Source organism: Ranitomeya variabilis, chromosome 4, assembly GCF_051348905.1.
Source record: "Ranitomeya variabilis isolate aRanVar5 chromosome 4, aRanVar5.hap1, whole genome shotgun sequence".
In the NCBI taxonomy this organism is placed as follows: domain Eukaryota; kingdom Metazoa; phylum Chordata; class Amphibia; order Anura; family Dendrobatidae; genus Ranitomeya; species Ranitomeya variabilis.
In genome coordinates this window covers 26,683,113-26,698,525 of record NC_135235.1, presented here as the reverse complement: position 1 = coordinate 26,698,525, position 15,413 = coordinate 26,683,113, and the positions used below count along the sequence as shown (strand labels likewise).

Here is a 15,413-nt window from a genome sequence, read left to right as displayed (position 1 = left end):
CCGCGTGTGTGTACGAGGTGAACCGAGCGAAGCCGCGTGTGTGTGTGTGTGTGTACGAGGTGTACCGAGCGGAGCCGCGTGTGTGTGTGTGTACGAGGTGTACCAAGCGGAGCCGCGTGTGTGTACGAGGTGTACCGAGCGGAGCCGCTTGTGTGTGTGTGTGTACGAGGTGTACCGAGCGGAGCCGCGTGTGTGTGTGTACGAGGTGTACCGAGCAGAGCCGCGTGTGTGTACAAAGTGTACCAAGCGGAGCCGCGTGTGTGTACCAGGTGCACTGAGTGGAGCCACGTGTGTGTCTGTGAACCGAGCGAAGCATGTGTGTGTGTGTGTGTGTACGAGGTGTACCAAGCGGAGCCACATGTGTGTACGAGGTGAACCGAGCGAAGCCGTGTGTGTGTGTGTGTGAGCGAGGTGTACTGAGCGGAGCCGCTTGTGTGTGTACGAGGTGTACCGAGCGGAGCCGCATGTGTGTGTACGAGGTGTACCGAGCGGAGCCGCGTGTGTGTGTACGAGGTGTACCGAGCGGAGCCGCGTGTGTGTGTACGAGGTGTACCGAGCAGAGCCGCGTGTGTGTACGAAGTGCACCGAGTGGAGCCACGTGTGTGTCTGTGTACCGAGCGGAGCAGAGTGTGTACCGAGCGGAGCTGCTTGTAATTTTTGTGTAGAGCAATGAATTAATTGTGCCATGATTTGCTGTCTCATAGCACATGATGATACAGTGTCAGACTGTCACAGGGGCTTTGGTAGCCCTTTTATGCGTGGGGAAATAGCAGCCACAATAGTGTCGTGTCGTCACCCTCTGCGTGGGAGCTGCAGCTGCTCCTCCTCAAATGCCACTAACTGGAGACAGACATGTCAGTGAGTCATCGATCTGTGACATCGACTACTCACTCACACTGGGCGCTCTGCAATAAGAACACAGCAGTGAGCACTGAGCAGCCAAGAGGGAGGCTGTGAGTCCCTGCTCAGCCCCACTCTCATTCCGCACGATTATTATTAGCCAGCAGGGATGCCACTAGAAATTTCGGGGCCCCATACTGGCAAAATTTTCGGGGCCCCCTTGAGACTCCGCCCAGGCTCCACCCCAGCCCCGCCTCCACGCTCCACCCCTCAAACTGTCCACAGTCCCACCGCTCTCTCTTGGAAAAACTCCACTTCTCACCAATCACACATTGAGGGTACGTATCCACCTTCAGGATGGCCGGCGGTTGCGTCGGAGCGGCAAACCCGCTCGGTGCTAAGCCCCGCCCCCTACTGTGACGCGATGATGCCGGGTGTGTTCATTGCACACATCCGGGATCATCGCACCCCACACATAGGGCCGTGTGTTATAGCTTGCGGCGGCGCAGCTGCCGCAAGGAACACGGACATGCTGTGATCTTAAAAGAAGCGCCGCATGTCCGGAGTCGCAGGGTCGCCGGGTGCGTGTTACCACGCATAGTGGAGACGGGATTTCATAAAATCCCCTTCACTATGCTGGAACATCTGGACGCTGCGTGTTTGACGCTGTGGCCCCACGCAGCGTCAAACACGCAGCGTTTACTTAACGTGGACACATACCCTAACAGTTCCCATCACCAGATCACACATATAGCCGGCAGCTTTTGTTTTGGCCAAAAGATTTTGTAAGCCGCCACCATAACACGGTAGACTCTTTTGGTGAGGCCTTACTCTGCTGCAACCTATTAAATATTTGTTAAAATATGCAATACAATTTAGGTATATTTTTATTTATTTTTCAATTTTTAAAATGACCAATAATATCACATAAAAAGAACAAATACCGCTACACCATGACCAGATGACATATTACCACCACAGTGATCGAATAATATCACATACAAGGAACAAATACCGCAACACCATGTCCAGACCGCATATTACCACCACAGTGATCGAATAATATCACATACAAGGAACAAATACCGCAACACCATGTCCAGACCACATATTACCACCACATAGTTACTGAATACTACAATTCTGATCAGTAATAAAAAAAAAAGCACCACACTATCACCATAAGTCCAGCATCTCTGCCCCTGTGTCCAGCATCTCTGCCCCTGTGTCCAGCATCTCTGCCCGTGTCCAGCATTCTGCCCCCTGTGTCCAGCATTCTGCCCCGTGTCCAGCATCCTGCCCCTTTGTCCAGCATACTGCCCCTTTGTCCAGCATTCTGCCCCGTGTCCAGCATTCTGCCTCCTTGTCCAGCATACTGCCCCTGTGTCCAGCATCTCTGCCCCTGTGTCCAGCATCTCTGCCCCCTGTGTCCAGCATCTCTGCCCCTGTGTCCAGCATCTCTGCCCCCTGTGTCCAGCATCTCTGCCCCTGTGTCCAGCATCTCTGCCCCCTGTGTCCAGCATCTCTGCCCCTGTGTCCAGCATACTGCCCGTGTCCAGCTTTCTGCCCCAGCGTGTCCAGCGTTCTGCCCCGGGCCCCAGCGTGTCCAGCGTTCTGCCCCGGGCCCCGGGCCCCACCCCCCTGGGATCGCCGCTCTCAAAAAAAAACAAAAAACGAGTTCTTACCTTGCCGTGCGCTCCTGCGGCGGGGAACCTCACTTCCTCCACGCAGGTGAAGGACGCACTCGCCGGCGGCTGACAATGACGTCAGACGCCGGCGAAGTGCGACTGCGCACTGCGGCCGCTCAAGTCAGCTGCCAGCCTCCGACTGGCTGGCGGCGGCTGTTAACTATTGACGTGCGGGCACGGGCGGGCCCGCACGTCAATAGTGTCCCGCAGGCCCGCAGCGCCGGCAGGGGGGGGCCCGCAGCGCCGGCAGGGGGGGGCCCGCAGCGCCGGCGGGGGGGGCCCGGTGAGCAGATTAGACGGGGCCCGATGTGGGCCCCCTCTGCTCATTGGGCCCCATACGCCAGTCATGGCTGTCATGCCCTGATGGCGGCCCTGTTAGCCAGGCATTATAATTAGCAGCTCCAGCAGTCCACTCACACTCTGGTCTGCTGCTTACATTGCCGCTGGCACCCAGGCTGTGTTACTAATTACGTACCTCAAACTGAAACTAGAAGTGAGTCACTCCCCTCTCTCCCTCTCTGAACAGTGACGCTGGGAGACTCAAGAACATACATTGGAAGGGGCGTGGCCTAACAAAAGGGGGCGTGACGGGAGGTCTCCTGCTGTCTCCCGGAATCACAGCGTCCTGCGCTGGACAGCAGGACAAAGTATGAAATCCGGGACAATCCCGCACAATGAGGGACGGTTGGGAGCTATGCCTACGGGTCTTCATGCTGGATCCCTTGCCTGATCCTTGGCCAGATCTTGTGACCCTAGCTGGAGTGGGAGTCCTCCCACTCCCGCCAGCTTGGACCGGGAGGTGGGAGCCGGGGGCCCAGCCCCGGAGGTCAGTCCCAAAATGAGCCTTCTTTCCTGGGAAGGGGGCAGACAAAAAGTCCTGGATGAAAAACTTTACCTTCCTTCCCAGGAGCTCTCTCTAGGCAGCACACACAGAGCACATGGCAAGCAGGCTCTGCCTCTTCCTGTATGACACTCCAGAGCTGCACTCACTATTCTGCTGATGCAGTCACTGTGTACATAAAACAAGATCTGCCATTTTATCATTCAGTTTTTGCTGAAAAAAAAACTCCAATACTTTTAAATGTTTTGTTCCCATCAGGTTGACGGACTATCAAATTAACGCCGGATATTCCCGCTGGCCGACCAAAGTCAGTGAGGTAAGAAAACTGATATCATCCGGTGTAATCTCTATATACTACACCGCACGGGACACATTCTCTATATACTACACCACACAGGACACATCCTCTATATACTACACCACACGGGACACCTCCTCTATATACTGCACCACACGGGACACATCCTCTATATACTACACCACACGGGACACATTCTCTATATACTACACCACACGGGACACCTCCTCTATATACTACACCACACGGGACACATCCTCTATATACTACACCACACGGGACACATTCTCTATATACTACACCACACAGGACACATCCTCTATATACTACACCACACGGGACACATCCTCTATATACTACACCACACGGGACACATCCTCTATATACTACACCACACGGGACACATCCTCTATATACTACACCACACGGGACACATCCTCTATATACTACACCACACGGGACACATTCTCTATATACTACACCACACGGGACACATCCTCTATATACTGCACCACACGGGACACATCCTCTATATACTACACCACACGGGACACATCCTCTATATACTACACCACACATCCTCTATATACTACACCACACGGGACACATCCTCTATATACTGCACCACACGGGACACATCCTCTATATACTACACCACACATCCTCTATATACTACACCACACGGGACACATCCTCTATATACCACACTGGACACATCCTCTATATACTACACCACACGGGACACATCCTCTATATACTACACCACACGGGACACATCCTCTATATACTACACCACACGGGACACATCCTCTATATACTACACAGGACACATCCTCTATATACTACACCACACGGGACACATCCTCTATATACTACACCACACGGGACACATCCTCTATATACTGCACCACACGGGACACGTCCTCTATATACTACACCACACGGGACACATCCTCTATATACTACACCACACGGGACACATCCTCTATATACTACACCACACGGGACACATCCTCTATATACTACACCACACGGGACACATCCTCTATATACTACACCACACGGGACACCTCCTCTATATACTACACCACACGGGACACATCCTCTATATACTACACCACACGGGACACATCCTCTATATACTACACCACACGGGACACATCCTCTATATACTACACAGGACACATCCTCTATATACTACACCACACGGGACACATCCTCTATATACTACACCACACGGGACACATCCTCTATATACTACACCACACGGGACACCTCCTCTATATACTACACCACACGGGACACATCCTCTATATACTACACCACACGGGACACATCCTCTATATACTACACCACACGGGACACATCCTCTATATACTACACCACACGGGACACATCCTCTATATACTACACAGGACACATCCTCTATATACTACACCACACGGGACACATCCTCTATATACTACACCACATGGGACACATCCTCTATATACTACACCACACGGGACACATCCTCTATATACTACATCACACCGGACACATCCTCTATATACTACACCACACGGGACACATCCTCTATATACTACACCACACGGGACACATCCTCTATATACTACACCACACGGGACACATCCTCTATATACTACACCACACGGGACACATCCTCTATATACTACACCACACGGGACACATCCTCTATATACTACACCACACAGGACACATCCTCTATATACTACACCACACGGGACACATCATCTATATACTACACCACACGGGACACCTCCTCTATATACTACACCACACGGGACACATCCTCTATATACTACACCACACGGGACACATCCTCTATATACTACACCACACTGGACACATCCTCTATATACTACACAGGACACATCCTCTATATCTTACACCACACGGGACACATCCTCTATATACTACACCACACAGGACACATCCTCTATATACTACACCACACGGGACACATCCTCTATATCTTACACCACAAGGGACACATCCTCTATATACTACACCACACAGGACACATCCTCTATATACTACACCACACGGGACACATCCTCTATATACTACACCACACGGGACACATCCTCTATATACTACACCACACGGGACACATCCTCTATATACTACACCACACGGGACACATCCTCTATATACTGCACCACACGGGACACATCCTCTATATACTACACCACACGGGACACATCCTCTATATACTACACCACACGGGACACATCTTCTATATACTACACCACACGGGACACATCCTCTATATACTACACCACACGGGACACATCCTCTATATACTACACCACACGGGACACATCCTCTATATACTGCACCACACGGGACACATCCTCTATATACTACACCACACGGGACACATCCCCTATATACTACACCACACGGGACACATCCTCTATATACTACACCACACGGGACACATCCTCTATATACTACACCACACGGGACACATCCTCTATATACTACACCACACGGGACACATCCTCTATATACTGCACCACACGGGACACATCCTCTATATACTACACCACACGGGACACATCCCCTATATACTACACCACACGGGACACATCCTCTATATACTACACCACACGGGACACATCCTCTATATACTACACCACACGGGACACATCCTCTATATACTACACCACACGGGACACATCCTCTATATACTACACCACACGGGACACATCCTCTATATACTACACCACACGGGACACATCCTCTATATACTACACCACACGGGACACCTCCTCTATATACTACACCACACGGGACACATCCTCTATATACTACACCACACGGGACACATCCTCTATATACTACACCACACGGGACACATCCTCTATATACTACACCACACAGGACACATCCTCTATATACTACACCACACTGGACACATCCTCTATATACTACACAGGACACATCCTCTATATACTACACCAGACGGGACACATCCTCTATATCTTACACCACACGGGACACATCCTCTATATACTACACCACACGGGACACATCCTCTATATACTACACCACACTGGACACATCCTCTATATACTACACAGGACACATCCTCTATATACTACACCAGACGGGACACATCCTCTATATCTTACACCACACGGGACACCTCCTCTATATCTTACACCACAAGGGACACATCCTCTATATACTACACCACACAGGACACATCCTCTATATACTACACCACACGGGACACATCCTCTATATACTACACCACACGAGACACATCCTCTATATACTACACCACACGGGACACATCCTCTATATACTACACCACACGGGACACATCCTCTATATACTGCACCACACGGGACACATCCTCTATATACTACACCACACGGGACACATCCTCTATATACTACACCACACGGGACACATCTTCTATATACTACACCACACGGGACACATCCTCTATATACTACACCACACGGGACACATCCTCTATATACTACACCACACGGGACACATCCTCTATATACTGCACCACACGGGACACATCCTCTATATACTACACCACACGGGACACATCCCCTATATACTACACCACACGGGACACATCCTCTATATACTACACCACACAGGACACATCCTCTATATACTACACCACACAGGACACATCTTGTATATACTACACCACACAGGACACATCCTCTATATACTACACCACACGGGACACATCCTCTATATACTACACCACACGGGACACATCCTCTATATACTACACCACACGGGACACATCCTCTATATACTACACAGGACACATCCTCTATATACTACACCACACGGGACACATCCTCTATATACTACACCACACGGGACACATCCTCTATATACTACACCACACGGGACACATCCTCTATATACTACACCACACAGGACACATCCTCTATATACTACACCACACGGGACACATCCTCTATATACTACACCACACGGGACACATCCTCTATATACTACACCACATGGGACACATCCTCTATATACTACACCACACGGGACACATCCTCTATATACTACACCACACGGGACACCTCCTCTATATACTACACCACACGGGACACATCCTCTATATACTGCACCACACGGGACACATCCTCTATATACTACACCACACGGGACACATCCTCTATATACTACACCACACGGGACACATCCTCTATATACTACACCACACGGGACACATCCTCTATATACTACACCACACATCCTCTATATACTACACCACACGGGACACATCCTGTATATACTACACCACACGGGACACATCCTCTATATACTACACCACACGGGACACATCCTCTATATACTACACAACACCGGACACATCCTCTATATACTACACCACACGGGACACATCCTCTATATACTACACCACACGGGACACATCCTCTATATACTACACCACACGGGACACATCCTCTATATACTACACCACACAGGACACATCCTCTATATACTACACCACACAGAACACATCCTCTATATACTACACCACACATCCTCTATATACTACACCACACGGGACACATCCTCTATATACTACACCACACATCCTCTATATACTACACCACACGGGACACATCCTCTATATACTGCACCACACGGGACACATGCTGTCACGCTCAGGTCAGGCCAGCCTAAAGATTGCGATGCAATCCTCATGTGAGTAATATGGCCGTCTGACTGACGTGAAGGAATTATGTAAAATAAGAAACCCTTACTAATATTTCCTTCCTTATTAAGTAACTTGCTACATATTTTGCTCATCGCTTTCTCTTCTGCCTGTGATTTAAATTAAAATTTCCTTTCAATTTCTCTAATTTTGATGGAATATATAACATTTATTTAACATTATATTTGCATTTATTCAGTTACTTCAGAAGGTCAGCTAATTACAAGAATTCTAGTTTTTAGTGCGACACCCGTTAGGGCAGTGGGGTACTTGGAACCGGGTCGGACGATTCTTAAAGGGGTGGTCGCAGCAGCGGTGACCCGCTCCGTGGCCCTGGGCGTGCAATAAAAGTGATGAGAGAATGTTTGTAGGGGGATTTCACATAACGCCACCTGTGGTGTTCGGCAATGGGTAGCCGACGCTGCTTAAAGGGACTGCTGAGGCCGATGGTGTCGCAGATGAGATGGTTCTGCTCCCCACAGGTGGAGCAAGGCCCCGGGGCTACGAGCACAGTCTATCAGGGATCGTGGGTGTTGGGGTGCAGGCCTGAGGGTGCGGGAAAGGACTAGAGGACACAAGGGCTGCAGTTTTCTTTACCTTTAATTCCTGGTTGAAGGTGCAGTCCGGAGCACAGGTAACAAGTAGTAATGGAGATCCGGGCAGCCTGGAAGCAATTCAGAATCCACCTTGCCAGGTGGGGTTGGAGGCCTCCCTACTGCGCTGTCTCTGGGTTCCTGATGTTTGTGCTCTACTCAAGTCCCTCTCTCAGTCTGTCCATTAAATGGAACACTACCTGCATGGCAGGCAGTTTAAGCCTGTTCCAGGTGTCACTCCGCTGTGGCAAATAGTATTTGTAGTACAGCGGTATTCACACTGTGCAGTGAGGAGGCAGTGGCCCAGGAAAGTTCAAAGTAAACGTACAGTATTTAATGTCCAACACTCACAAAATAAACAGCACATGGTATCCTCCGGATCGCAGCCAGGAAACAAGAAAGTCCGTATCTGAGACCGGTTGCCGTGGGCGACTGCACTGCCGTGTCACGCTGAGGGGTGCCAAGCCTTTTGGCTCTGTTTGTCTCAGTGTTACTTCACATAATAATAATATAATAATAATAATAATTTTTATTTATATAGCGCCAACATATTCCGCAGCGCTTTACAACTTATAGAGGGGACTTGTACAGACAATAGACATTACAGCCTAACAGAAATCACAGTTCAAAATAGATACCAGGAGGAATGAGGGCCCTGCTCGCAAGCTTACAAACTATGAGGAAAAGGGGAGACACGAGAGGTGGATGGTAACAATTGCTTTAGATATTGGGACCAGCCATAGTGTAAGGCTCGGGTGTTCATGTAAAGCTGCATGAACCAGTTAACAGCCTAAGTATGTAGCAGTACAGACACAGAGGGCTATTAACTGCATAAAGTGTATGAGAACATGATGCAAGGAACCTGATTATGTGTTTTTTTTTGTTTTTGTTTTTTTTTTCTCTATTTTTAATAGGCCACACAGGGATAGTTAGGTTAATGCGTTGCAGAGCCTACTGCTCTGCAGTTAGCAAACCAAAACTGACACACCCAATCCTTTGCTACAGGGTTTTTAAAGTGGAATCTATGGCCATAGGCCACTTGTAAGACCCGGCTTGGAGAGAGCGAACATCCCCACTACCATCCTGTAGATCGCTGCAAAAAAAAAAAAAGGCCCATGCCAGATTTTAGCAAATCTGCCTTGGGCAAATAGCTTTCCCTAGACCAAACTTACTTTTAGTCTGCAATCACAGCTATATCTGTGACTGCAATGCACTCCAGCGGTCTTAATACGCTTCTATTCACATCCAGAGGGACACATAGCGACCCTCACATATAACACCTGTCACTGCCTCACATATTATATCTCTGTAGTGATTCACTGAATGGAATGATAGCTGTTATCATAGCACCGGCTAAGATTATGCTGCCTCACAGCATAGAATTTACCTCCCCCTGTAATGATGATCTTGGATGTGGGTGCTCAATGAAGTCTAGAACCCTTGGATGCAAAAACTGTGACTCAAGTCTTGTATTAGATTTACTGCCCATTGCTGTAGATTAGTATTTACAGATGACAATTATTATAATCATTCCTTAGTGTTCTTGTATGTTGCTTCCATGCAAATTTATGTGTCTTCATGATTTCAAGCTACAAATGAACCATTTGCCTCATGTGATATTTTTTATGTATCATAACAACCAAAATGTTTCCTGTTTGCAGAACTGGGTGCTTAGAACATTGTCAGATTCCAACACAACCAAAAGGTAAGACGATCTTATAGAAGTCTCATGGTGTCTTGCTAAGACGTTATTAAGTCTTGCCACTATTTTCATTCTAAAATTTGGCTCCTTTAACAATGGAATTCCCCATTTATGTTTTGGTGTACCCCCTATTCTTTTTGACATTTCATCTAGCAGAGGCCATCTGTCGGAAGTCATATCAGTAATTATAGCGATCTGGTCAACATAGAAATAAAATAAATGGGTCTAATTCAAAATGTAGGTTTTTAAATCAATTGTGAACTGTGGAAGAGGCCCATGATCAGCATGATGGAATCAACAGATATTTCTGAGTCTTAGCCTTACCAAGCTTTATATATCAGAAAAACCTATTTCAAAGTACTTTCCTTGTGCTTTGAGGACATTCAGTCATTTTATATTCATGAGATATTCCTCTTACTTTAAGTACTCCTTTATTATTGTTATATTGACTGATGTTTGATAAAGAGGAAGTACTTATTAATTATTCTGAAGTCAATAAATCTTTGAAGATTATACAGGCTCTATAAATATTTAAACAGGCATGTACTAAGCATCCACTAGGGTTCCACATGCTGGGTAATTTCATAAGATACAAATAACTATCCATGCAGGAGAAATTATAGAATCGCAGTGATGAAGGTTAAACATGTGCAAATGAGCATTGATCTGACAGTTTGGGCTTCAAAGTCCTTCATGAACCTGCACAATTTGCTGAATTATGCATGTTTGTTTGCAATGAGAAAAAGAGAAACAGACAATGTTATAAACCTCTAGGAATGTATTGTCAACTGGGAGAAAGAGCATGTGACATATAGTATCTAAATTCGATATGCTAACCCCCTTAAATTATGGGCTTACCTCAGCAAAATAAGTGGACAGTGTTCACCTTAATATAAAATGTAAAGATAACATTTATAATGTTTCTCATCAATTGAAAAGAGTATGAAAGACAAATTAGGATATATTAATCTGGTTTGGTTTGCTATTGGTGTCTATGTAGACCCCTCTACGGTCCCACATGGCGGCTACTTTAAACAGATCCAAACAGCTATCTATGCAGGAGAAATTTTAGAATAGTACTGATAAAAAGGCTGGCCATATGCAAATGAGCATGGATCTAACATTTTTAGCTTCAGTCCCTCATAAATATGCAAGATTTGCTTAGCTATTAGTGATGAGCAAGTATACTCGTTGCTCGGGTTTTCCTCGAGCACACTCGGGTTGTCTCTGAGTATTTATGACTGCTCGGTGATTTAGTTTTTCTTGCCTCAGCTGGATGCTTTGCGGCTAGTAGGCAGCTTTATTACATGTGAGGATTCCCTAGCAACCAGGCCAGGCTACCCCCTCATGTACTCAGCCTGGCTAGCAGCCGTAAATCATCCAGCTTGCGGTAATGAAAACTAAATGTCTGAGCGGTCATAAATACTCGGAGACCACGCAAGCGTGCTCAGGAAAACCCGAGCAACGAGTATATTCGCTCATCACTATTAGCTATGCATGTTTATTACAGTGAAGAGAAAGGAAACAGGGGATGCCAGATACCTGTGGAAAAGTGCTGTCAACCAGAATAAACAGGATCAGGCACATCTAAATTTAGACATATCTCAATTCAATAAGCTTCTACTGGTTTCCATTTCTATCAGACATATAGGGACTTTTAGATGTAATGCTAGTCACTACTTATGGATTAACCATGAGTCAGAGTGGTCAAGAGGTCCAAGATCAAAAGCCAGGAAGGAACGTCAAAGACAGAGGGATAAGACAAACAGATAGGCAGGAGCAAAGTCCAGGGTCTGGAAACTAAAGTCAGAATACGTCAAAGGCAAAAGGGGTTATACAAACGGGTAGTCGAAAGGCAAATCCAAGGTCTGGCAACAAAAGATCAAAATATCAAAATACAGAGCACAGAGTAATCACACCACTAAGCTAACGCTACAATGATCTAACATTGACAGCCAGTTAAATAGCCTGGTAATTATCCTTGCCTGAGGAGGTGGTGATGGCGAACTCAGTTAGGGGTTCAAGAAAGGCCTGGATGTCTTCCTGGAGCATAACAATATTGTATCTTACAGTTATTAGGTTCTTTAGAAGGACGTAGATCTGGGGATTTATTCTTAAGGAATATAGGCTAAACTGGATGGACAAATGTCTTTTTTCGGCCTTGCTAACTATGTTACTATGTTATGGAAAGGAAAACACCTGGATGAAGCCCAAACACATCACTGACAGTCCGACACTCCCCTGCTATCCCATAGGGTGGCTGAGCTGTCACTCACAGCACTGACAGCCCGATGCCTCCCTGATATCCATAGTGCTGAGCTGTCACTCACAGCATTGACAGCCAAGCACTCCTCTGCTATCCATAGGGCGACTGAGCTGTCACCCACAGCACTGACAGCCCAACACTCCTGTCATGATCCAGGCTGGGTTTTGGTTTTGTCTTTCCTTTCTCGATCTGATCATGTCAGGGGTTAACTTTCCCTGCCTCGTTCCCATGTCCGGTCTGCTATATCTTGGTGCTGCAACCTATGTGCAGTGCCAGTTATATTGCTTGTCTTCGGCGTGCTAGCTGCCTCTTGTGAGTTCCTGATTTGTACTGCTGCGCTTTTTATGACCCGACCCATGTCTGTTGACCTTCCACCTACCCGTTCCTGCCCCTTTTCCCTTGTGTGTTTGGATTCCCTGGTATTGACTTTAGCTTGGCTCTGTCCTGATTCTGTCTCTCCCTTCTGGTGTTTCTCCTACTGACCACTACTGATCTTTTGCTCTCATCTGACTCTGCTCCTTGGTTTTCCCTTGATACTGCGTTTTCTCCTGGTATTGACTCGGCTCTCTGACTACTCAACTGCCACCTAGTGATAGCTTCGCTGTATTACTGTGGGTCTGCTTCATAGCAGGATATTCAGCTCACTATCCACTCTGTTGGCATCTAGTGGAGTCTGTGTTACTCTGCATTAACCCTAAGTACTTCAGCGTGACAACTCCCTTGTTATCTATAGAGCGGCTGAGCTGTCACTTACAGCATTGACAGCCCAGCACTTCCCTGCTATCCATAGGGAGGCTCAGCTGCCACTCACAGCACTGACAGCCCAACCCTCCCCTGTTATCCATAGGGCGGCTGAGCTGTCACTCACTGTGTCCCCAGGATACAGCGAGTGGCGGAATTGTGATATTACACTTCTAGGGACTGTGTATATAGATTAACCCTACATACATTAAATCGAGGGAGTAATCCATCAAGATTAGTTTACAGGGTCACCTTTAATCTGAAGTGCATGGACAACTTAAAAGAACAGTTATAACGCTTCTAACCAATGGAAAATGGAACGAAGGCTAAATTAGGATATATTATTGAGGTTGGCTTTCTCTTGTTAGTGCACTTTTCCTCATACACTTCAGAGCACCTCTGTCCATACAATGGCTGCTGGTGGAAGAGCATGTGACAAGACCTGCTGGTCACATGTCCCTCCATCAGTAGCCATTTTATGAGCAAAATTGCTGGTCCGTTTTAGAAGAAAGCTATACTAAAAAGATGAAGTGGCCAACCCCTATAATAGTATAGATGAGCACATCTCAGTAATCTCTGGAATTCCTGGGAGCCTCTACTGATTTGTGGGCTTAATACAGTGTCATTGTAGGTAAGACAAGGTTCCTAGAGCTCCCTTCCGGCATGTGACAGACTACTGACATGGTCAATGGACCAGAGTCCTCCGAATTGATTTGCTCATCAGTACTTATTAATACATTTATTCATTTTACTCGCTTATATAGCACCATCATATTCCGCTGTGCTGTACAGACATTATCATAACTGTCCCCATTCGGGCTCGCAATCAGTATTTCTTTGGTGTCTCGAAGAAAACTGGAAAACCGGGAGCAAAACGACGCAAACACCTTGTAGATGTCGTCCTCGAGCATACAAACTCTTGTGGATGTCGTCCCTGGTGGGATTTGAACCCAATGCTACGGTGCTAACCACTGAGCCACCAAGTATGATAGCACTTTCACAGTAAAAGAGGGTTTAACAGGATGGAAATAGGGGTATGAAGATTTAAGGAATTGTCTCAGAATAGAAAAACACAGCTGCTTCTTGCTTCACAAACAGCACCACAACTGTCCACAGGTTGCCTATGGTATTGCATCTGTGGCCAGTTAATTTGAATGGAGCTGAGCTACAATACCTTTTTATAGTAGTAAGGCAAACTGGGAAAAGGAAGAGCGCACAACAGGGTTCCAAATGTTAAAACAACACATAAACCAACATGGATCTGCTCACCTCGTGGTGTAGCAACAAAGCAACATGTAGTAAACGCATATACCAGCTGAAGCAAGACATGAGTCCAAAGGGCTTTGAGAAAGAACATATCCGTGTAAAGTGTCACTGGATGCACTGCTGATAATTGAATTAAACGAATATAATCCAATGAAACCTTATTTTAACAGATTTAAAAATGCAACGCGTTTCGAGGTCAACGCAGGACTTCTTCAATCGGGACAAAAAAATACTAGGTTTTTGTCCTAAAGAAGAGGTCCTGCGTTGACCTCGAAACGGGCTCACTTTGTAAACCTGTTAAAATAAAGTTTCATAGGATAATATTCGTTTAATTCAATTATCAGCAGCGCATCCAGTGACACTTCACCTGGATATGTTCTAATACCTTTTTATATCATTTTTTTATTTAATCACTTTTCAAACCAAATCTCTGCAGA

The 15,413-nt window shown here is 46.7% G+C and overlaps 1 protein-coding gene across 2 annotated transcripts in view; it reads left to right on the top strand.

Annotated features, from left to right (window-relative positions):
- SCNN1A (sodium channel epithelial 1 subunit alpha) overlaps positions 1-15,413 on the top strand; it is a 114,751-nt gene that overhangs the window by 82,461 nt on the left and 16,877 nt on the right. For both annotated transcript variants that reach the window (XM_077258241.1, XM_077258242.1), the window contains exons 10-11: positions 3,628-3,685; positions 10,663-10,706. In XM_077258241.1, the coding sequence (XP_077114356.1) occupies positions 3,628-3,685; positions 10,663-10,706 (102 nt within the window). The remainder of the gene's footprint in view (positions 1-3,627; positions 3,686-10,662; positions 10,707-15,413) is intronic.